The 23,917-nt window shown below is 42.8% G+C and overlaps 2 protein-coding genes across 2 annotated transcripts; both read left to right on the top strand.

The window, feature by feature from the left end:
* Positions 1 to 9,169: 9,169 nt before the first annotated feature.
* Positions 9,170 to 11,845, top strand: LOC131651383 (uncharacterized). Its single transcript, XM_058921048.1, has 2 exons — positions 9,170 to 9,276; positions 10,750 to 11,845. Exons 1-2 carry the CDS (start codon positions 9,267 to 9,269, stop codon positions 11,556 to 11,558), a joined length of 819 nt encoding a protein of 272 aa, XP_058777031.1. The 5' UTR covers positions 9,170 to 9,266; the 3' UTR covers positions 11,559 to 11,845.
* Positions 11,846 to 19,352: 7,507 nt separating this feature from the next.
* LOC131646280 (metalloendoproteinase 2-MMP-like) lies at positions 19,353 to 20,743 on the top strand. The gene has a single exon (XM_058916365.1). It carries the CDS (start codon positions 19,601 to 19,603, stop codon positions 20,597 to 20,599), a length of 999 nt encoding a protein of 332 aa, XP_058772348.1. The 5' UTR covers positions 19,353 to 19,600; the 3' UTR covers positions 20,600 to 20,743.
* Positions 20,744 to 23,917: the final 3,174 nt, after the last annotated feature.

Below are 23,917 nucleotides of genomic sequence, written 5' to 3' on the forward strand. Positions count from 1 at the left end.
TTCGAGAATGGTCTTCGTGATGAGATCAAGCAAGGAATTAGGTACCAGAGAATTCGGCGATTTGTCGATTTGGTGGACTGTAGTAGGATCTTCGAGGAGGATAACCTTAAGCTGAAGTCATCTCACTCTCGCGAGTTGGTTGACAAGAAAGGTAAGAAGCCTATGGATAGAGGTAAGCCATATGGTAGAGGAAATCCTAGAGCTGGGGATTGGAAGAGGCCTAGTGGGGGAGATTCTGGTGCTCCCGTTAGGTGCTACAACTGTGGAGAGACTGGGCATAGAAGGAATGAGTGAAAGGGTGGAGAGAAGAAATGCTTCAAGTGTGTTAAGGCGGGTCATATTGCTTCAGATTGTAGGATGAAGATTGTGACTTGCTACAATTGCGGCGAATAGGGTCACATCAGTCCGCACTACACTAAACCGAAGAAGGATCAGGTTGGTGGAAAAGTCTTTGCCTTGTCTGGGTCAGAGACTACTCCAGAAGATCGTCTAATTAAAGGTACGTGTTTTATCCATGACACACCTTTAGTTGCTATTATAGATACTGGAGCGACTCAGTCGTTCATTTCAATGGATTGTGCTAAACGATTGGGATTAGAAATATCTGTTATTCATGGAAGTATGGTTATTGAAACTCCTGCGTCGGGTTCAGTAACTACTTCTTCTGCTTGTTTGAACTGTCCTGTTGACATATTTGGTAGGAAGTTTGGAATGGATTTAGTGTGCCTTCCTCTTGAAGGACTTGACGTCATTTTGGGGATGAACTGGTTGCAATTTAACCGAGTTCATATCAATTGTTTTACGAAGACGGTTATCTTTCCTGAAGAGGTTAGTGTTGAGGATTTGACTATGTTAGTCAAACAGATGAATTTAGCTGTCAATGATGGAGCAGTGGTATTTATGTTGTGTTCTTCGATGGAGGTGACAGGGGGCGATAATACTGGTGAGCTACGGGTAGTGAATGAGTATCCGGAAGTGTTTCCAGAAGATGTTAGTGAGTTTCCACCTGAAAGAGAAGTGGAGTCCGCTATAGAATTGATTCCTGGAACTAGTCCTGTGTTGATGGCACCGTACCGCATGTCGGCATCGGAATTGGCTGAACTGAAGAAACAGTTAGAAGAATTGTTGGAGAAGAAGTTTATTCGTCCTAGTGTGTCACCGTGGGGTGCGCCGGTACTGTTAGTTAAGAAGAAAGAAGGTTCAATGAGGCTGTGTGTTGATTATAAACAACTGAACAAAGTGACAATCAAAAATCGATATCCTTTGCCGAGGATTGATGATTTGATGGACCAGTTGGTTGGAGCTTGTGTATTTAGCAAGGTTGATTTGAGGTCTGGATATCATCAAATTCGTGTGAAGGCGGAAGATATTCAGAAGACGGCATTCCGAACGAGGTATAGACATTATGAATATTCTGTTATGCCATTTGGTGTTACTAATGCACCTGGTGTTTTCATGGAGCATATGAACAGGATATTTCACCCGTATCTTGACAAGTTCGTGGTAGTGTTCATTGACGATATTCTAATTTACTCGAAGAGTGATGAAGAACATGCAGAGCATCTAAGAGTGGTGTTGGAGTTATTGAAAGAGAAGAAGTTGTATGCGAAATTGTCTAAATGTGAATTCTGGTTGAAGGAAGTAAGTTTTCTTGGCCATGTAATTTCGAAGAACGGTATCGCAGTGGATCCTATGAAGGTAGAAGCAGTATCTCAGTGGGAGACGCCGAAGAATGCTTCAGAGATTCGTAGTTTTCTTGGTCTGGCAGGTTACTATAGAAAGTTCATTGAAGGATTTTCGAAGTTGGCATTACCAATGACTAAGTTAACAAGAAAAGGACAAGTATTTGTATGGGATTCAGAATGTGAAAAAGGTTTTCAAGAGTTGAAGAAAAGATTGACAAGTGCTCCGATCTTAATTTTGCCTAATCCAACGAAGTCTTTTAATGTGTACTGTGATGCTTCACTGATGGGTTTAGGTGGTGTTTTGATGCAAGATAAGCAGGTAGTGGCCTATGCTTCAAGACAGTTGAAAATTCATGAAAAGAATTATCCAACTCATGATTTGGAATTGGCGGTTGTTGTGTTTGTGTTGAAGTTGTGGAGACATTATCTCTATGGTTCTCGATTTGAGGTATTCAGCGATCATAAGAGTCTGAAGTATCTCTTCGATCAGAAAGAACTTAATATGAGGCAGAGAAGGTGGTTAGAATTTTTGAAGGACTATGATTTCGGTTTGAATTACCATCCTGGTAAAGCAAATGTTGTTGCTGATGCATTGAGCAGGAAGTCATTGCATATGTCTATGCTAATGGTGCGAGAATTGGATTTAATTGAGCAATTCCGAGATTTGAGTTTAGTATGCGAAAGTACTTCTAATAGCGTTAAGTTGGGGATGTTAAAGTTAACTAATAGTATCCTTGAGGAAATTAGAAACGGACAGAAATCTGACATTGGCTTGGTAGACAAGTTTACATTGATTAACCAAGGTCAAGGAGGTGAATTCCGAATTGACGAGAATGGTGTTATAAGGTTTGGAGACCGAGTGTGTGTACCCGATGTTGCTGAGATCAGAAAGAGTATTCTGGAAGAAGGACACCGGAGTGGATTGAGCATTCATCCTGGTGCTACTAAGATGTATCATGTTTTGAAGAAATTATTTTGGTGGCCTGGAATGAAGAAGGAAATTGCTGAGTTTGTTTATGCTTGCTTAATTTGTCAGAAGTCGAAAATTGAGCATCAAAAACCGTCTGGATTGATGGAACCGTTGTTTGTTCCCGATTGGAAGTGGGATGGAATTTCTATGGACTTTGTATCTGGTTTACCTAGAACGAGCAAGAATTGTGATTCTATCTGGGTTATTGTAGATCGGTTGACGAAATCTGCTCACTTTATTCCAATAAGAATGGATTATCCGATGGAGAAGCTGGCTCAGTTGTATGTTGAGAAGATAGTGAGTTTGCATGGTGTTCCGGCTAGTATTGTGTCGGATAGAGATCCGAGATTTACTTCTAAGTTCTGGACAGGATTGCAGGAAGCCTTGGGTACTAAGTTGAGGTTGAGTTCTGCTTATCATCCGCAGACAGATGGTCAGACGGAGAGGACGATTCAGTCGTTAGAGGATTTGCTACGAGCTTGTGTATTAGAGAAAGGTGGTGCTTGGGATAGTTATTTACCTTTGGTTGAGTTTACCTACAACAATAGTTATCATTCGAGTATTGGTATGGCTCCGTTTGAAGCATTGTATGGTAGGAGATGTAGAACACCTTTGTGTTGGTACGAATTTGGAGAAAACACGGTGGTTGGACCGGAGATTGTGCAACAAACTACAGAAAAGATCAAGATGATTCAGGAAAAGATGAGAGCTTCTCAGAGTCGTCAGAAGAGTTACCATGACAAGAGAAGGAAGGATATTGAATTTAAGGAAGGAGATCATGTATTCATGCGAGTTACTCCGATGACTGGTATTGGGAGAGCCTTGAGGTCGAAGAAGTTAACTCCGCGTTTCATTGGTCCATTTCAGATTACTAAGAAGATTGGGAAGGTTGCTTATCAGATTGCTTTACCGCCTGCACTCGCTAATTTGCATGATGTGTTCCATGTATCCCAGTTGAGGAAATACATTGCAGATCCATCTCATGAGATTCAAGTAGATGATCTACAGGTGCGAGATAATCTGACTGTAGAGACATTACCTATGAGGATTGAAGATCGTAAAGTGAAGCAGTTGCGAGGTAAAGATATAGCAACGGTGAAAGTGGTTTGGGGAGGACCAGCCGGTGGAAATGTTACATGGGAGTTAGAGAGCCAGATGAAGGACTCTTACCCGGAACTTTTCGTCTAAGGTATGTTTTCGAGGACGAAAACTCTTTTAGTGGGGGAGAGTTGTAACACCCCATAATTTCAGTTTATTAATTTAATTTGGATTTAAATTAAATAATTGGAATTTTAGAATTTTAAATTGGATTTAATTGGAAAATGATGGAATATGAGATATTGGGCTTATGGTGTGGTGATAGTAAAAGGGGGGTGCTAACTAGTTAGGCCTTTTACTAAGTTGTGGTTAATTTATTTTATTTTATTTTTCATAAAATAAGAAAAAGGGAACCATTTGGGGAGAAAAGGAAGAACACGTGAAAAGAAGAGAAGAGAAAGAGGCAAGAACGTGAAACCGGAAGGAGAGCATTCAAGAAATTCATCGAGGTAAGGGGGGACTCTTCCTTTTAGTATCTCTTATGTGATCTTAGGTGATAGGTAGATTGATGTATGGTTTGATTCAATTAGACATTGGGATTGTTAGGTTAGGGTGTTCTAATTTGGATTGAATTGATGATGATTGTGTGAACTATTTGGTTAATAATGCGTTAAATGATGTTTTTGTGGTGTGTAATTGAATATATGATGATTGTATGCCTGTATGTGATGTCTGGAATCGTTTTTGGGTGAAAGGGGAGTGAAATCGCAGGGTCTGTCGCAGACTTGGGGTTTGCTGAAATCGCAGGTCCGCTGAGCGGAGGGGGGTCCGCTGAGCGGAGGTCCCAACGTAGTTCGCTTCTGTTTGACGTCGCTTGAGGTCCGCTGAGCGGGGGTTGGAAGGGTTTCGCTTCTGCCTTGCTCCGCTGAGCGAACCTTGCTGTGTGTGAATTTTTCCAAACTTCAAAATAATGTATCTTTTGATCCGTGTACCATTTCTTAGTGTCGTTTTGGGCGTTGTGCAAGTAATTAAATGTTTTATATGATGAACGATGAATATTGGTATTATCCGACCTTATTTCTTTGAAACTCGATTTAATTACTTGATAAGAATTGAACATTGTGTGCATATGAGATAGGTGTGACAATGTGTTTGATGTGATGATGAATTGGTGTGATTTGTTATTATGATTGTGATGGATGCATGACTATTTGAATGATGTTGAAAACATGTACATACTTATTCGGTGATGTGGTGTTGAGATGAGTTGCTCATCGTGATTTAGTGTGTTTTAAGTATGTTATATGTGTTTCATTCATTCATGTGCATTGATGTTGGATCCCGGTGAGGTTTGGATCGTTGGTGGACATATTTCCCATTGTGTGGAAATTGTGTCGGTGGGCCGTATCTCGATGAGGCGTAGATCGGTTAGGTGGATTGATTCCACGGTTTATTGGTACCACATGCATAGTGTCAGTTGTGTCATATGCATTTTGTCATAATATGATTGTATGGATTTCTGTGGTATGTGTTGTAATCTATTATTGTGTGAATTAATAATGGATGTGAATCTGAATATGTATAATTGGGTGAACGGCATATTATGATGCTTGTTGCTTATGAATTGCATAATATTTACTAATTGAGAATGAGACTCACCCTTACATGTTGTCATTTTCAGATTGAGGAGTAGCGGCATTAGTGCTTGGTGAGGATGACTCATAGAGTTTATCCGTTTATGTTGGGTCGTGTCGGTCATGCTCTGATCTGTAACACTGGGGAACGATAGTTGTAGAAGTTTTTATGAACCTATCCATTTTTAATTGATGTTGAAATTTGATTCCATTTGGTTGTATTTGATGATGTTTAGTATTCCGCTGTGATAAACATGATTATGTTTTGGTGAACCGTTTCCTAATGAAGCATGAATTTGACCTTAGTTGGTTTAATTGTTTTGAATAATTGTGGCACCCTTGTGCATATGTTTTTACTCTGATTAATTATTAAAATTGCCGCGGGGTTTAGAAGGTTGTTACAGAAAGGCTTGAACTTCTCCCACTGGCTTGATTCAAACAAAAACGGCAAAGAAGGTACAAATGTGCTTGGCTCGGGTTTGACTCCAATGGACACTTTGAGCTTTCATTTTTAGGGTTGGTGGACTGGATTTTGAGGTATGGATGTTTGAGGTCAAATTGCAATCTTGTTGAACAAGTTTTTATGAACTTCACTTTTCACAACATGCCAAAATGTCAATCCCTAGGTGCTCAATTTGTAGCAAGTTTTTGTCCTCATTACAGTGGTTCAAACAACATCGCCCTCAACCGCTTCGCCTTTACAAGCCTCGTACTTGAGAGACTATGGACTGATATGCCACTTACTCAAACACTTCTCTCTTATAAGTCTTGTGCTTAAGAGACTATGGAGTGATATCTCACTTACTTAAACATTTCGCCTTAACAAAACATGCTTGAGAGATTGTGGACTGTTATGTTATAACTCATGCTCAACAAATATCGATGGTTTTAACCCATTATCTCACATATCGTAAGTGTGATAGAGAGAACTAATAAAGATGGGACGGTGTAGATCACATGTTTGACACAGCGCAAATCATCCACGCCACTTGACAGGGGTAACCCATCAATGACGTTCCAACAACTACATAGACTTTTCTTGTCAAAATTGAATTGTCCCCGGTATTACTGACTGACTAACCACGTCTCCTATAATTGGTCAAGACTAAACTTCGTGTGATCAAGCCTGTAGGATAAAAGACCGACAACTCTTAATAAGAGATTCAAATTATAAATACCTAATTCAATAATTAGATCAAAATATTAAATTTAATTCAGTTCAATTTCATATTAGAACCATTTTATAACTAACGTGTATTTATAAGTTTTATATTTTAAACCGTTTTATATCAGTTTATTTTAATACTATATTATAAAAAAATTGATTTAATATTTTGTATCTTACTCTCACTTTCTTTCTCGTACTAATACTAATGTTTTTTCTCCATATTTTTTGAACCTACGTGTCATGGGTTCCTCTTCAAATCTTAAGTCAATGATAAGTCAAAAGATGGCTTAAGAAGAATAAGGGGCGTAGAAATTTCCTAGCAGCTGTCTTGATATAAGGATCACTCATATAAGATGTTTTAATGATAGTTGTTTGTTGTCGTATCCTATCCTAGTGGAGAGAGATGCAGTCCCCCTATACTCTAAACTGGACTGCCCGTGGTGGTATATGAATAATTTCCAAATCCAGTGACCAAGTTCTGTACTGAAAACCAAAAGCTTAGCTCACAATTTGTCAAACCCAAACTAAAGATCACAACAATCACTAAACTATGAAATTCACACTATATTATAAAATTATTTAATTTTTTTAATCTTACTCTCACTTTCTTTTTCGTGCTAAATGCTAATACTGATATTTTTTGACCCTACGTGTAATGGTTTCCTCTTCAAATTTAAATCAAAGATAAGTCAAAGATGGCTTAAATAAATAAGATGCGTAGAAATTTCCTAGCAGCTGTCTTGCTGCATACAGAACTACATGGATTACTCAAATAAGATATTTTAATGATAGTTGTTTGTTGTCGTATCCTATTCCTATCCAAGTGGAGAAGATGCAGCCCCCATATCCAAACCTACGATGGATGTTGTCTCGTAAGAGTGTTGTTATTAAGGAGGGTGACGTGGATTTTGAATAATTTGTGATGCATCAAATTGGTCATTTATTAGGGTTGGAACATTCTTCTGTGGTCTGTGGAAGAGGCTGTTATGTATCCCATTGTGTTGAATGATAATGATTTGCATAAGATTTAGCAAATATATGGTGTCCAAAATGTTAAATCAGATTCAAATGTTAAAAATGATACATCAAATTCAAATGTTAAAAATGATGCTTCAGATTCACGTTGGCCAGTGGTCTTTTGGCCATTAGGTTTCTTGGGATTTGTATGTTTATTGGGGTTAGTATGAAATTCGAAGCTGCAACTATTATTATGTAAACTAGTCCATAAACAGTGGCTATAGTATTTAAATGTTTCTTGGTATTAGAAGTGATGATAGATTTTTTCGAAGTCAAAGTAATGTTGTAATCTTGTTTAAACTATGTTGTATATAGTGAATTTACCAAGTTCACTATCAAGTCAATAAAGCAAGTTACTTTTGTGTGTTTAAGATTTTTATATCCTTTACTATGCATGTTTCAATGATTAGTTATCGGATGGCCCATTAACGTGGAATACGTTGTGACTACAATTTCAATTCAATATATAAGAAATATAATCATAATTTTTTATGAGAAATATTAACCAGTGCTCTTATGATATTTTTTAAATAATTAAAGTGATGAATTTTTTTAAAAACACGTGTATTCAAATATTTAAATAATTAGTGTCTTTAAGGCACTCTTTAAGCAAGACTTTTTTTATTTGTTAACAAATATTTTTATAAGTATGTAGTTTAATTCTCACAATGATTGTTGTTTTTGTTAGTGGATTTTAGTCCATAAAATTATTAACAAATGTGGTACCAATGATGCGAATGTATTTCAGATCAATTTAAATGATATAGTGACAACAATACTTTATTTATAAGTGATCGTACCTGATCAGAAGGATCGTCGTAGGCTGCTCGGACTGGATCTTCTAGGAAGGAGGAGGAGGGGGGTGTACCTGCAAGGTACTCCAATGCCAAAGTAAGATGACGAGCAAAGGAGCGCAAGTACTAGCTAAGAGTGAGTAAGAATTGAATACCTGACCCTCTAGTTGAAGAGGGTATATATAGCCCCCAGCGCTGGGCCATGATCTCGCTATTGGGTTGGATTCCCAAGCCCAACTAGGAGACTGCCAGGTTTCCTGAGCGGAAATATCGGAGGTGCGTGTATGCCCTCTGTCCTGGTTAACCGCTCCGAAGTCCAAGGGAAGACGCGGTCTTTTAGGAGCCACGTGGGATCCGAGTTATTCGGAGGATTGGATATGAAGGAGCCCTGCGCGGAGCAGGGTCCTCGGCAAGGATGATGTCCGGGGGAGAATGAACGCCGAGCGCGGTGTTGGTGCCGAGCAAGGCGTGTCGGAAGGCCATGAACTATACATGGGCCTCTGAGGCTTATTGGGCCGAAAGCGGTGTTGGGCCTAGCCTTGGCCCAGTCCAGAACAGGAGCCCCCCAAGTCGGAGTTTTCCGGTTAAGAAACTGTGACTTTGCTTCTACGCTCGGACCGTCATTTCTCGTGGTTGCTCGGTGGATCGGTCCTCGTTACATATACGCGCTCGGAGGAAAGTCCAGTGGTGGGCGAAACGTCGCGCGTGGGAACCACGCGCTGACGTGGCATAGGCATTGATGGCCTAGGGTCTAGGAGGCGGCGCCTGTCAGGAGAGGTGACGCTTCGCCTTCCGAGCCTTTTTCCCTATAAAAGGGGGCGAATTCTCTCATAAGGGAATTTTCCTTTCTCTATTTATCTGCTCGGCTTCGATCAAGGGTTCCTCGGGGCATAATTTCCCAGCTCGTTCGTCATATCAAGATCGTTGCTTAGCGAAGGATTCTCCCCGGCCATCTACATCATGTCTGCAAGTAAGTTCGTTTAGCCTGTCGTTGCTTTACTATTTTTCATAGAACTTGTGTTTCGCTTTCGAGGTCTTCGCCATCGTCATCCTCCCCGGGTTATCCAAGCGATGCCCGGGGTCGGCGTGGGTTGGCAGGCCGTAGTACGTTGGCGTTAAGATAAGCTTTCCGATTGTCGTGTCATCTGTGAGTCCTCGGCTGACGAGCGTTGTTCCTCGATGGGGTTTGGCCGGGGGCTCCGCTGCTCCTGCTCTACCCTTTCGCTTGTCTTGCGGTGGAAGGGTGGATTTGATAGACTATCGAATTCACTTCTCCCTTCTGCGTGCAGGTGAATCAGATTCGAGCGCTTCCTCAAGAACTGGCTCGGACACCGACTCGACGACCAGTGATTCCGACAGCTCGACGGCAACTAGTTCCGACGTCGAAATTATTGAGGAAGAGGGCACTCCCTCGGCCGAAGGCGTTCACACGGGATCCCCTGGTTCGAATGCCGAGGGAGGGGTTTCCCCTATGCCGTTATTCAGTTATGAACATACCGTTGCGCCCGATTGGATAGCCGAGGAGGCTCTGTCTGTTGTTTCTCGGTATACCGCGTCTCTGGATGGGGCGTTTACAGAAATTGAGGTCCTGGGGGAAGGTGATCCGCCCAATTATCAAATAGGTTGCCCGTCTCCAGACGAACGCATATGTTCTCGGTTTGCCGGGGACGGATTTGCGATGTACGATTACGTGTTTAGGGAGCTCGGCTTCCGGTTACCCTTCTCTGATTTTCAGGTTTCAGTCATGGCGTTTCTATCTCTGGCACCGTCCCAAATTCATCCGAATGCCTTTGCCTTTATGCGGGCATTCGAGATTGTTTGTGATTATTTGGGTATAGGTGCGACGTCTGCGTTGTTCGGAAGGTGTTTTCGTGTTCAACGGCAGGCGTCAAACGGGCGGTACAGCTGGGTTTCGTTCAGGAACGCCGAGCGTAAACTCTTCGGAATGTATACTGACTCCGTGAAGGGTTTTAAGGATCGATACTTCGTTGTCCGCCCCCTAAGTCCAACGGCCTATTCTTCGGTGTCGGATATGGTGGCCGAGCGGGATGCCGAGGGGGAGATAGTAAGGGATGAACATGGGCAGGAAGTAAAGGAGTTCTGCACGACGTTTCCGTTTTTCTGGTGGAAGGGTCATTTTGCGTCTCCTCCGAAATACTACGCTTGGGAGGACGATGACTTGGATGATCAAGACCGGGAGTCGTACTCGGTCCTCTGCAAATATGTAGATAGCTTTACCCTGTCTCGTTGGGTGACGAGGAATGGAGATCCCATACTGAACGAGGACGGGGTGCCGATCACGGAGCAGCGGCCTATTAATACCAAGGCTTTGCTAGCTTGTCGGACTCCCGAGGAGACCTGGGCGTTGTTAGGTTGTGTCTATTCCCCTTGCTTTGTGATCTCTGTCCGGTATTTTGCTAACTCGTTTATTTTTTCTTTGCAGAGGCTATGCCGGAGAAGGAGGATAATATCCTGAAACAAGCATTGGATGCGAGGAAGAATCAGAAGAAGAGGAACCAGGGTACCGGAGCTGGAGAGAACTCAGGCTCGGCAGGCTCCCCTCACAAGATTCATGTCGACGAGAGGTTACCCAAGAGACCTCGTGCTTCCGAGGGGGGACGTCCGGATCAGTCGAACCTGGGTCCCGGGCGCGCCTTCGTGTTGCCTTCTTGCTACAAGGATGGAGGCTATTTTGAGAAGTTCCCCTTGGCTACCTCACCGGATGAAGCTCGTCGGATCAGTGATATGGATCCCCCGTCTCTTCAGAAACAGTTGGCGTGCGACAGTGCCGCCGTGGTGAGGGTCTTGGAGATGGCCCAAGTGTTGGCTAGTGGAGGTTCGGGCTCGACCGAGGCCCTGAAGGAGGCCGAGGCGGCTAAGAAGGTGGCCGAGGACAAGGTGAAGACCATGGAGGTCGAGCGCAAGGAGTTGAGGAAGAAGGTCGATGCGGCCCTGAAGCAGAAAGATGCGGAGGTCGCGGCTGAGAAGAAGAAGCTGGCTGACCTTCGACTCGAATGGGCTCCCTCGGCTGACGAGTCGCCGGATGTGGCAGCTCTGAAGTCCAGGGCTGAGTTTGCGGAGAAGATAGAAAGCCTGAAGATAAGCCTGGCCGACATGGCCGACGTCGGTTTCGAGCGTGCTCTTAACCAGCTGAGGCTTCTGAACCCTGGTTTGAAGGAGGATAATGTCGGGCTCTCTTCGAGGATCGTAGATGGCGTGTTGGTGCCTGAGTCCCCGGGGAGTGAAGAGTAGAAAGTGTAGTTCCGGGCCTGCGTGTCCGTTTTTCTCGGCCTGCGTGCCATTCTTTTTGTTGGGCTATGCCCGGATAATTTTTGGGGCCTGCGTGCCCGGTAATGATTGTAACCTTTGACATCGCCGGCCAAGTTGGTCGGCAATTTTAATGTCTTACAATTCTTCTTGCTTATATCTGTTTATTTTTACTTTCGGCGTTATCACTGTATGTTTGTTCTTTTCGATAACATTCCTGCCGTGCTTGTATGACGAGGTATTTCCTCTGAACTTAAAGTATTTTGCGGTTGTTCTAGGTGACCGATGACTTATGCTCGGACATGCCGGAGAGTCACCAGTATACTTGTGATATTATTGGTTTTGTGGGCTATGCTCGACCTAGATTGATTGCCCGGGCGTGTTGAGTACGGGCCGGGTGCGCAGAGCAGGTATGCGCTTTTAGCGAGCGCGAGACCGCGGTTGCGGCCAAGCGTTCGCGGCGTGAACGATCCCATCGCGAGCTGGGGTTCTGCCATGCAGGTACTTCCACGGGGGGTCTAGGTGTAGAATCCGCCGAGGGGTCGGTCCGTCTATCCGACGAGAGGAACCGATCGTTGCTGTCGTGGAACACTCACGTCCGTACCGACGACGTGGCTCCGTGCCCGTCCGTTACCTGAGTTTGGTTGGGGGCCGGGCGTTTTAGCTTATGTTTAACTGTAATAACGTCTGAGTTTTTCAGCATTCCAGGGTCGAGCAAGTTTTTCACCGAGAAGATTCTCGAGGTAGTAGGCGCCGTTCTCGGTTTTGTCATAAACTCGGTACGGGCCTTCCCAGTTTGGGGCTAGCTTGCCTTCGCGCGAGTCTTTCATGTTTCTGCGAAGTACTAGGGCGCCGATTTCAAATTCGCGCTTTATAACTTTGGCGTTATGGCGAAGAGCTATTTGCTGTTTTAGTTTAGCTTCTCGGAGGGCTGATCCTGCTCGAATCTCTTCTACCATATCGAGTTCTTCCCTCATGGCCTCGTCGTTAAGTTCTTCCTCGAGGGGGAATTCGGTGCGCCGAGAAGGCTCTCGGATTTCTACGGGAATTACGGCTTCGGTGCCGTAAGTTAGTCGGAAAGGAGTTTCGCCTGTGCTCGAATGAGGCGTCGTCCTGTACGCCCAGAGTACACTATGTAGTTCCTCGACCCAGGCTTTTTTGGCTTCGCCGAGTCTTCTCTTTAATCCTCGGAGGATGACTCGGTTGGCCGCCTCGGCCTGCCCGTTCGTCTGAGGGTGCTCGACTGAGGTGAAGTGTTGCTTCGTGCCAAGCTTGGCCACAAACTCTTGGAATTTTTTGTCAGTGAACTGGGTGCCATTGTCGGTGATTATGGCCTGAGGGACCCCGAACCGGGCAAGTATGTTTCGTTTGTAGAAACGGAGCACGTTTTGAGATGTGATCTTGGCAAGCGCCTCGGCTTCTATCCATTTCGTGAAGTAATCGACGGCGACCACGAGATATTTATTCTGGTACGAGCCGACCGGGAAAGGGCCGAGGAGGTCCATTCCCCAGGTGGAAAAAGGCCAAGGAGAGGAGAGGGATTTGAGCTCGGTGGGGGGAGCTAGGTGCATGTCGGCATGCCGCTGACATTTGTCGCATTTTTGAACATGCTCTTTGGCGTCCTGCTGCATGGTCGGCCAATAGTAGCCGGCTCTGAGGGCTTTCCTTGCCAGCGACCGGCCGCCGAGATGCTGGCCGTTAATCCCTTCGTGGATCTCCTGCAGTACTTCCATTGCCTGCGAGTCGTCGATGCATTTGAGAAGGGGAATGGAGAAGCCGCGCCGATAGAGTTTATTTTCGATGACTGTGTACGAGCAGGCTCTCCTTTTAATAGCTGAAGCTTCCTTCGGATCATCGGGGAGTTCGTCGTTCATGAGGTATTTGTATACCGGAGTCATCCAGCAATGGTCGTCTCCGATGGCAAACACTTGTATGGCCGGCGCGTTTTTGGCTACGCTTGGATCGGACAAGACTTCCTGTATCACCGACTTGTTCCCTCCCTTCTTTCTCGTGCTTGCGAGCTTGGATAAGAGGTCGGCCCTCGAGTTGTGTTCCCGAGGGATGTGTGCGACGTCTGCCTTCGCGAACCCTTTCATCTTTTCTTTGACGAGCGACAGATACTCGGCTAGTGTGTCGTTTTTGGCCTGGTAATCGCCGCTAACTTGCGACGCGACCAGTTGTGAATCGGTATAAATCATGACTTCCCGAGCGCCTACGTCCTCTGCAAGGCGTAGGCCCGCTAGGAGGGCTTCGTACTCGGCCTGGTTGTTCGATGTGGCGAAGGAGAGGACTAAGGATACTTCGATGACGAGTCCCTCGTCGTTCTCCAAGATGATCCCAGCTCCGCTGCCCGCGTGGCTTGAGGCACCGTCTACGTAGATGGTCCACTTATTCACGGTGGGTGTTAGGGAGTTGGAGATCGTCGTCATCTCGGCCACGAAATCGGCGAGTGCTTGGGCTTTTAGCGCTTTCCTGCCCTCGTATTGTATGTCGAACTCGGACAGTTCGAGGGACCATTTCAGCATCCTTCCGGCCATGTCTGGTCGGCTGAGAAGCTGTTTGATCGGTTGGTCTGTCCGGACGACGATAGTGTGGGCAAGGAAGTAGTACCTCAGTCTTCTGGCGGCCGTTATTAGGGCCAGCGCGATTTTTTCTATCTGTTGATAGCGGACCTCGGGTCCTTGTAAGGCTTTGCTAGTGAAGTACACTGGCTTCTGCCCGTCTTCCGTTTCTCGGATCAGGGCCGCGCTGGCTGCCTCGCCAGAGACGGCCAAGTAGAGATAGAGAACCTCGTTGCTGTCTGGTCGGGATAGCACCGGGGGTTTGGAGAGCACTTGTTTGAGGTGGGATAATGCTTGTTCGCATTCCTCGGACCACTCGAAAGCTGCTTCTTTCCGAAGAAGCTTAAAGAATGGAAGTGCATGCTGGGCGGATTTCGCGACGAAGCGGGACAATGCCGTGAGCATTCCGTTTAGTACTTGGATGGATTTTTTATTGGTGGGGGTAGGGAGGTCTGAGAATGCTCGGCACTTATCAGGGTTGGCTTCTATTCCTCGTTCTGTTAAGTAGAAACCGAGGAATTTGCCTGCCCGTACTCCGAAGGTACACTTCTCCGGATTGAAGCGCATCCTGCAGGACCTGGCCTGCTTGAAGACCCGCTCGAGATGTAGTGTGTGGTCGGAGTCTTCTCGAGATTTGACGATCATGTCGTCCATATACACCTCGAGTGTGTCGCCGATTTCCCCTCGGAAGACCTTGTTCATCATCCGCTGGTAGGTTGCCCCGGCGTTTTTGAGTCCGAAGGGCATTACGTTGTAGTAATAATTGCCCGATTCGGTCATGAAAGCCGTGCATTGCTTGTCGCATTTCGCCATGGGAATCTGGTTGTAACCAGAATAAGCGTCCATGAAGGACAACAGTTTATAGCCGGCCGAGTTGTCGACCAGTCTATCAATATTAGGTAAAGGGTAGGCGTCTTTTGGACATGCCCGGTTAACATCAGTATAATCAACACACATTCTCCATTTTCCATTAGATTTTTTAACAAGTACAACATTTGAGAGCCAAGTTGAGTACTTGGCCTCGGAAATAAAATTTGCCTCTAGGAGGTCTTTTACAGCTTTCTCGGCAGCCTCCGCTTTCTCGGGAGACTGCCGACGCCTACGTTGTACTACGGCCTTGGCGGTTGGATTGATGGAGAGGTGGTGACAGGCGACCTCAGGGTCGAGTCCGGGCATCTCTGCGGCGCTCCAGGCGAACAGGTCGGCATTGGCTCGAAGGCAGGCTATGAGTTGCTTCCTCGGCAGGTCAGGGATACCCTTGCCGATCTTCACTGCTCTGTTGGGGTTGTCTCCCAGGGGGATCAGCTCGAAGTCTCCGTCGGGAACAGGTCGGACGGGATTCGATTGTGTTTCCTCCCCGGTCTTCAGTTCTTCTTGTGTGAACCTTGCATCGAGGTCGACTGAGCTGACGTTGGCCGTTGGAACCTGATCTTCCCGAGGACGCTTATCTTCGGCTCTTGGTTTCTTGTTGGAGCTGGTCGGAGGAGCGATCAGCTCTAGTCCTTTGACGGATGCATCGAAGATCCTTCTCGCAGCTTCAATGTCGGCGTTGATGGTGGCCACTTTCCCTGTCCTCGTGTAGAACTTCATCTTCAGATGGACTGTGGAGGGCACGGCAGTTAGCTCGGCCAGTGTTGGGCGTCCGATGATGCAGTTGTACAATGTTTTGCAGTCGATTACCAGAAACCTGGTTTTGACTTGTCTGGACGCTTCCCCTTCCCCGAAGGTGACAATCAGCTCGACGTAGCCCCATGGTTTGGTGGTGGCTCCGTTAAAACCTTGGAGGTCGGAACCCACATAGGGAGTGAGGTGCGAGTCGTCCAGCTGAAGTGTTTGGAAGAGGTGGGAGTACATAATGTCGACTGAACTGCCTTCATCTACCAGGACCCGTCGCACATCGAAGTTTGCCATTCTGGCTCGGACGAGAAGGGGAATGGTGGCATTTGGAGCTCCGCCGGGCAGTTCTTCGAGATAGAAAGTGATTGGCTCTGACTTTCCTCGGAATTTCCGAAGAGTAGGGCCGAGATCTGCATTGGCGCTGAGTAGCTCGTCGAACTTTCTCTTGACCGAACTGACGGTGAGAGAGCCGGGGTCGCCGCCGTTGGAGATGACCATTGCGGTGGGGAAATGTTCCCAGGTGCTGAGGGCGGTCGTCACGCCGACTGAAGGGATGAAGTCTTCCGGTCGGGTTACGGACAGCGCGACTTGGAGCGGTCTGCTGTCTGGTGAGTTCCCCTCGTCAGAGTTTCGAGGGATGTCTCTTCTGGAGGGTTCTCCCTTCTTGGTGTATTTTGCCAGGTGGCCCTCTTTGATCAGGGTCTCTATGGCATCTTTGAGATGTACGCATTCGTCGGTCATATGCCCGTGACTCTTGTGGTACTTGCAGTATTTGGACTTGTCCGTCCCCGGTCTTGTAGGATTTGACTTCGGGGGCCTGATGTTGGATTTCTTGAACTCGGCGTTCTGGCAGTCGGACAGGATTTTCTCCCGGGAGGTGTTCAAAGGAGTGTAGTCGTTGAAACGCCCTGCTGGTCCTCGCCGTTCTTTGACATCTCGGGCCCGGTCGTCCCTTCTTTTGTCTTGTCCTCGGCGCGACCCCGAGTCTTCGAGGTTTGAGCTGCGAGCGGCGCCACTGCCCCTCGGGGCTCTGATTGCGGCTGCCTCGCCTTCCTCAAAATCGATGAATACCTTTGCTTTGCTGAGGAGGTCATTCATCGAGTTTACCTTCTCGATCTTAATAGCTTTCTTGAAGTCACTGCCGGGGAGAAGTCCTCGTTCCAAGATGTACCTCTTCATGTAGTCTTTTGTCTGCACTTGGACGGCCTCCTTGTTGAATCTTTCAAGGTAATCTCGGAGAGGCTCGTTGGGTCCTTGGACTACGGCCTCGAGATTGGCTTCCGATTTCGGTTGCCGTCGGGAGGCTGTGAAGTGGCTCAAGAAGAGTTCTTTGAGCTCGGTCCAAGAATGGATGGAGTTCGAAGGGAGGTTCCTGTACCAATTCATCGCTCCCTTCCTGAGGGTGGTCGGGAAAATGCGGCACTTGATCGAGCCTCTGACGACGTGATAGTCCATGACCGCTTCGATACTCCGGATATGGTCGTCGGGGTCAGTGGTTCCGTCGTATTGGTCCAATGCCGGCGGTTTTTCCATCCCCCGAGGGAGGCGGGCTCTCCGTATACTAGCGGACAAGGGGCTGCGGAAGTCCTCCTCGTCGCTCGGCCCTGGTGAATCGTAGTGCCTGTTTCGTCGGGGATCTTCTTGGTTGTTACCCGTCGTTGCTTTGGAGGGACCCCGACGGCCCTGTTCGGGGGAGGGGCTTCTTTGTTCAGCGGTTTCAGGTTTCTGGTTCTTCCTGTTCTTTCTGTGTGGAGAACGGGAACGAGTCCTCCGGCGGCGATGTCTTCTCGGGGGAGACCTTGAAGAGGACGGGGAACGCCGACGGTATCTTCTCGGCGGTGAGCGCGAGGAGGAATAGGAGTGTGACCTGTAGCGCCTCCGTGGGGAAGGGCGACGTCGCCGCTGTCTTTCCAGCTCGTGAATTCGGTCATCCTGAATTCTGAGGAGGCTGTTGGTCAGTTGTATTTCCTTGAGCAAGCGGACGGTAATGGGGTCAGTGCCTTCGGGAATGTTGAGCGGCTCCTCTTCTTCTCCATGACGGGCTCTCTGCCTCTCGGAGGTGTGGGTGAATGAGGAAGCATGTTGCCCGTCGCGAGGGTCGGTTTCATTCACATTCTGGGCATGTTCCGGCACGTTGGTCGTTCGGATCGGTTCGCCGCTCTGAACGTGCCCTTCTGGAGGAACATGGTCAACATTCTGGACCTGTTGTAGGACCTGCAGCAGCTGGGTGTCCTGGGTTTCATGCCCGGACCTTTGTCGCCGACGACTCCCCCGACGATGATTAGCTAGCTCGCGGGAGGATTCCTCGATCAGCTCTTGAAGGAGGAAAGGGTCAGCGCTTGGGATGTTGTTGTTGTCAGCCATGACGATTGGTGATGGTTAGCTTTGATCTTTGTTCTTTAAAGATGGGGAAGCAAGTTTCCCACAGACGGCGCCACTGATCGTACCTGATCAGAAGGATCGTCGTAGGCTGCTCGGACTGGATCTTCTAGGAAGGAGGAGGAGGGGGGTGTACCTGCAAGGTACTCCAATGCCAAAGTAAGATGACGAGCAAAGGAGCGCAAGTACTAGCTAAGAGTGAGTAAGAATTGAATACCTGACCCTCTAGTTGAAGAGGGTATATATAGCCCCCAGCGCTGGGCCATGATCTCGCTATTGGGTTGGATTCCCAAGCCCAACTAGGAGACTGCCAGGTTTCCTGAGCGGAAATATCGGAGGTGCGTGTATGCCCTCTGTCCTGGTTAACCGCTCCGAAGTCCAAGGGAAGACGCGGTCTTTTAGGAGCCACGTGGGATCCGAGTTATTCGGAGGATTGGATATGAAGGAGCCCTGCGCGGAGCAGGGTCCTCGGCAAGGATGATGTCCGGGGGAGAATGAACGCCGAGCGCGGTGTTGGTGCCGAGCAAGGCGTGTCGGAAGGCCATGAACTATACATGGGCCTCTGAGGCTTATTGGGCCGAAAGCGGTGTTGGGCCTAGCCTTGGCCCAGTCCAGAACAATAAGTAAAATTTAAATTGAACAGAGTATGTCTCACCTTGTAAAAAATATTCGAACGTAACTAATTTTTAAATTCAAATTTTGTTGTAACGATCATATTTTTAAATTAAAGCACAATCTTTTTTGCATAAGCTAATTTTGTGATAAAGACTTCAAAATAAAGTTCACCAAAACAAAATGCTTAATTAAATATGAAACTACATATGAGATAAAACTTATGGATAAAAGAATTAATATTATTTTTACCATTTTTTTAGATGATTTATCCTTAGAGATAAAATGTCTTTATGGGTTGATGTAGCCCTAGTACATTTAATCTTAATACAAGACGTGTTTATGAAAAAAAATAAAGAAAATTCATATATAACATTTAAACAAATTAGTCAGACATTATCATGTTGTTGGTTTACCAAATATAAATTTTCCATATTTCTTGACCCTACGTGTCATAGTTTCCTCTTCAAATCTAAGTCAATGATAAGTCATAGATGGCTTAAGAAGAATAAGGGGTGTAGCAATTTCCTAGCAGCTGTCTTTTTTTTTTAATAAGCAATTGATTAAAAGGAAATAACGCATTAAGGGTGCAACCCTTTCAAACGGGAAAGAGAAAAACAGAAAACTAGATCACTAGATGGATAACTTATACCAATCATATAAACTAGATCTAGGTAACAAAAAATTACAGAAGATGCAATGCCTATCCTATCCTATCCCATCCAAGTGGAGAAGATGCAATGCACATGCTATATGAATACTTCCCAAACCAGTGACAAAGTTCTATAAAAAGCTACAACTTAATTCACATTTTCTCAAACCCATACCAAAAAACAATATCACAACAATCACTAAACCATGAAACTCACAGCACTAAATACCTTCACATTCCTCTTCATACTATCTTTCCTATTTGCAAATGTCTCTGCAAGTGTCCCCAGGGGCTTGTTTGCTGATTTGGCACCGGCACTTGAATCATCAATCAAAAGCGAAATCCCTTCCATGTATTTACGCAAACTTCAAATTGAAGAATTGCTCAAGCTCAAGTATGAGACACAGCTAGAGATTATAAAACACTCTAAAGAGAAAACCCAGGACATGTTCGAGTTCTTTCAGATCTTAGAAAAATACGGATTCTTAAACTCTTCCACTTCGCCTTCAAATTCCGAGGACGAATCATCAATAATCAAATTTCAGCAATATTTTAATCTCAAAAAAACAGGTCAGCTTGATCAAAATACAACTGATACCCTTATAAAGCCACGTTGTGGTGTTCCTGACATCGTCAACTCGGAGACGTTTAAGCCATGGTGGACGGGGAAAGAATTAACATATGGTTTTCACCCGAAGAATAAGGTAAAAAACCAATTAAAGATTTTCTTTCAGGATGCATTTAACCGTTGGTCAAAAGTAACAGGGTTGAACTTTACAGAGACAATGACGTATAGCGATTCCGATATTAAGATAGCATTTTTAAATTTAGATGGAGAAGGTCAAATGGTTGGAGCCACTTATATAAACGAAACTAGAAATGATAGGCTTATGTATTTTGATATAAACGAACAATGGGTGTTCTCAAATAAGAGTGATATTGATGAGGATGATGTTGATTTTGAATCAGCTGTGATGCATCAAATTGGTCATTTATTAGGGTTGGAACATTCTTCTGTGGAAGAGGCTATTATGTATCCGATTGTATTGCCTAAACAGAAGATTGAGTTGGTGAATGAAGATGATTTGCAGAAGATTCAGCAAATATATGGTGTCCAAAATGATGCATCAGGTTCAAGTTTGTCAGTTGTCTTTTGGCCATTTGGCTTCTTTGGGTTTGTTGTATGTTTCTTGGGGTTAATGTGAAATTAGAAGCTACAACTATTATGTTAAATGTTGGCTATTGTAAAATGATGTCTTTTTCAATTTGAGGATGTGAGTATTTGAATTACTAATGTCTTTCCTCAAATCAATGTAATGTTTTTATTTTATCAAAAATATTGTTGTATATATAGATCTAGTTTACTAGATTCACTATGAACTCAATAATGCAAGTGACATTTTTGTGTTTAAAATGCAGTACATGTCATTGTATTTTTGATAAATATAATTAATAGTGACAATGCATCACATGCCTAAGTCTACAATATTCATTGGGTCCTTCTTCTTTAAAGTTACCTAGCTACATTTACTACTTATTAAAACTACATACACATACATAAAAGAGAGAGAGAAAACAAAAAATAATTGTGCTACACACTACATACGCCTATGAATCAATACTGATCAATTGTGTGTGCGTGTGTGTGGTCTAGTGGTGAAATACTTGGGACTTGAGAGTGTGCTCTTCTCAAGGTCTCAGGCTCAAAACCCGCTAGACACAAATTGCTTACTAGACACAAATTGCTTATTAAAAAAACAAAATACTTATCAATTGTACGATTTTAACCGACTTAAATACTATTAATTACTTTTTTATCAGTTAAATTAACTACCTTTAAAAACATAGACATGACACAATTTTGGTGTTGTCTAGGGTGAAAGACCTTAACATGTATCTTACAGTAGGAGACCAAAGTTTCTGATTTTAATCATTTAAAGCTATTTATTATTATTATTATTATTATTATTATTATTATTAATTTTTTAACAATATATACTTCACTACAAGAAATCCTCTCTCCAGCGACATATTTTAGCGACGTGGAAAACACGTGGCTCAATATTTCCAGTTGCGACGTGAAATACACTTCGCAAGGTGTTTTTAAATATTAAATAACTTTATAGCCATAAAGTAATTAGAAGTCAGGCATTGGGTTATGTTAAAAAAAGGTTGCGACGTGGGATACACGTCGCTACATTAAATTTATAAATTAAAATATTAAAAGCTATAACATTCACACGGGGGAAGATTCAAATTTTTAAAAATTTAGTTGTGACGTTACAAACACGTCGCTACATTTAGAAACCAAACACAACGTTCCACTGAAGTGACATGGTGACAACTTTGCAAGCAGAGACATTAATTAATGTTACCGCTGTCATGTTGCGACGTGTTTCTCACGTGGCAAATAGCGATGTGATTCTCGCGTCGCTATATGGTGTATTTATGTACGCAATTCACTTCACTCCACCACCATTCATTAGAACAACAACACAAACACAATTCATTTTCGTTTCCTCTGCAAAACCAGAACCACAACCCTTCTCCCCCAAAACCAGAAATCCAACCCTTCTCTCCCAAAATCCAATTGCAATACCAATTCAATCCCAAATATTTTTCTTATATCAAAGGTAATTAAGGTTACATCAGTATTTTCTTATAATTTTATTCTATATTTTGTTTTTAATTTTTGATTTTTTTTTTTTATAGATTTAGTAGATTGAAGAAGGTGGAGTAGATTGAAGAAGGAGGAGTAGATTGAAGAAGAGGTAAGTTATTTTTTTCTAATGTAGTATATTTTTAATAGATTTATTAGGTTATTTTTGTATAGATTTTAAAGAGATAAGTTTTTTTTGTATAGATTATAATGTGATATATTTTTATTAGATTTAATAGATTTATTAGGATATTTTTAATAGATTTTCATTTTTTGTATAGAATAATAGATTTATTAGGTTATTTTTTAATTAGGTTATTTTATAAATTAAAACGAAATTATAAATTAAATAATTATTTATAAACGAATTATTATATATTAATATTATTAAAACGAATTTTTTGTTTAATATTTTACTATATATAAAATAAATTATTATAAATATTAATATAATTTTAAAACGAATATAATAGTTATATATATTATAAAGTTTTCATTTTTAAGAATATAATATAGATATATATTATAAAGTTATCACTTTAAAAAATAGATTATTATAACTTAAACAAATTTAATATATTCAAAACTAATATAAGAGTTATATATATATATATATATATATATATATATATATATATATATATATATATATATATATATATATATATATATATATATATATATATATATATATATTATAAAGTATTCATTTTTAATTTTTATTATATATATTATTTATTATAATGAGTTATATTATACTATATTTAAAAAAAAACAGAATATATATTATATTTATATATTTTAAAAAGAATTTATATATATATATATATATATATATATATATATATATATATATATATATATATATATATATATATATATATATATATATATATATATATATATATATATATATATATATAATGAAAACAAAATATGTATATGTATATGATATATTTAATAAAAACAATTTTTATTTTTATTTTTTATTTTGTTCATATATATAATAGATCTAAAACTGAATTTTTATATATATTATGTGTTTGTATATTTCCAAACATAATAGTAATATTTCTTATTTCTTATTTTTATTACTATATATGTAACAAAAACATAATAGTAGTATTTTTATGAAATAATATTTCCAATATTTGTAGTTTAAAATGTGTAGTTAAAAAAATAATAACTTTATGGTTAACATATGTTCAATATAACATATGTAGTTAAAAATATTAGTAGTATTGTTATTAAATAATATTTTTAAGAATAGTAAATATTAACTAGTATACGTCTAAGAATAATATTAAGTTGATTAATATTACTAACTCAAAATGACAATGATTGTATAAATATGCAGTATAGAATATTACCGGTATTATCGTAGTTGGATGTACGATAGAACATTTCCATGAAGAATGGGACTTAAACCCAATTTTATAGTAGAAGTTGAAGGGTTTATCAGTTGGGCGTTTGCTCAGGAATTATGTCGAAGCGAAGGAGGAGTTAGGTGTCTCTGTCTTAAATGTGAATGTAGACCAATAATTAGTGACCCACAGGAAATAACATCTCATTTGCATAGAAGGGGTTTCATTGCAAATTATTGGGTTTGGACGTTTAACGGTGAAGAATTGCCTAGTAACGTACCAGAGACTAGCAACGCGCATGCTTCAAGTAGTCGGCCGCCTATGGAATATGAGGAAAACTTTAATCTGATTGGTGACATGGTTGAGGATGCTTTTGGTGTGAACGTGACCTATGATCAACCTGAAGATTTTGGTGGGGAAGAGTTGCCGAATGAGGAAGCGCAGAAATTTTATCAGTTGTTGAATGAGATGAAGACGCCGTTGTTTGATGGATCGTCTGA

This window comes from Vicia villosa, linkage group LG2 (assembly GCF_029867415.1).
Source record: "Vicia villosa cultivar HV-30 ecotype Madison, WI linkage group LG2, Vvil1.0, whole genome shotgun sequence".
Lineage (NCBI taxonomy): Eukaryota > Viridiplantae > Streptophyta > Magnoliopsida > Fabales > Fabaceae > Vicia > Vicia villosa.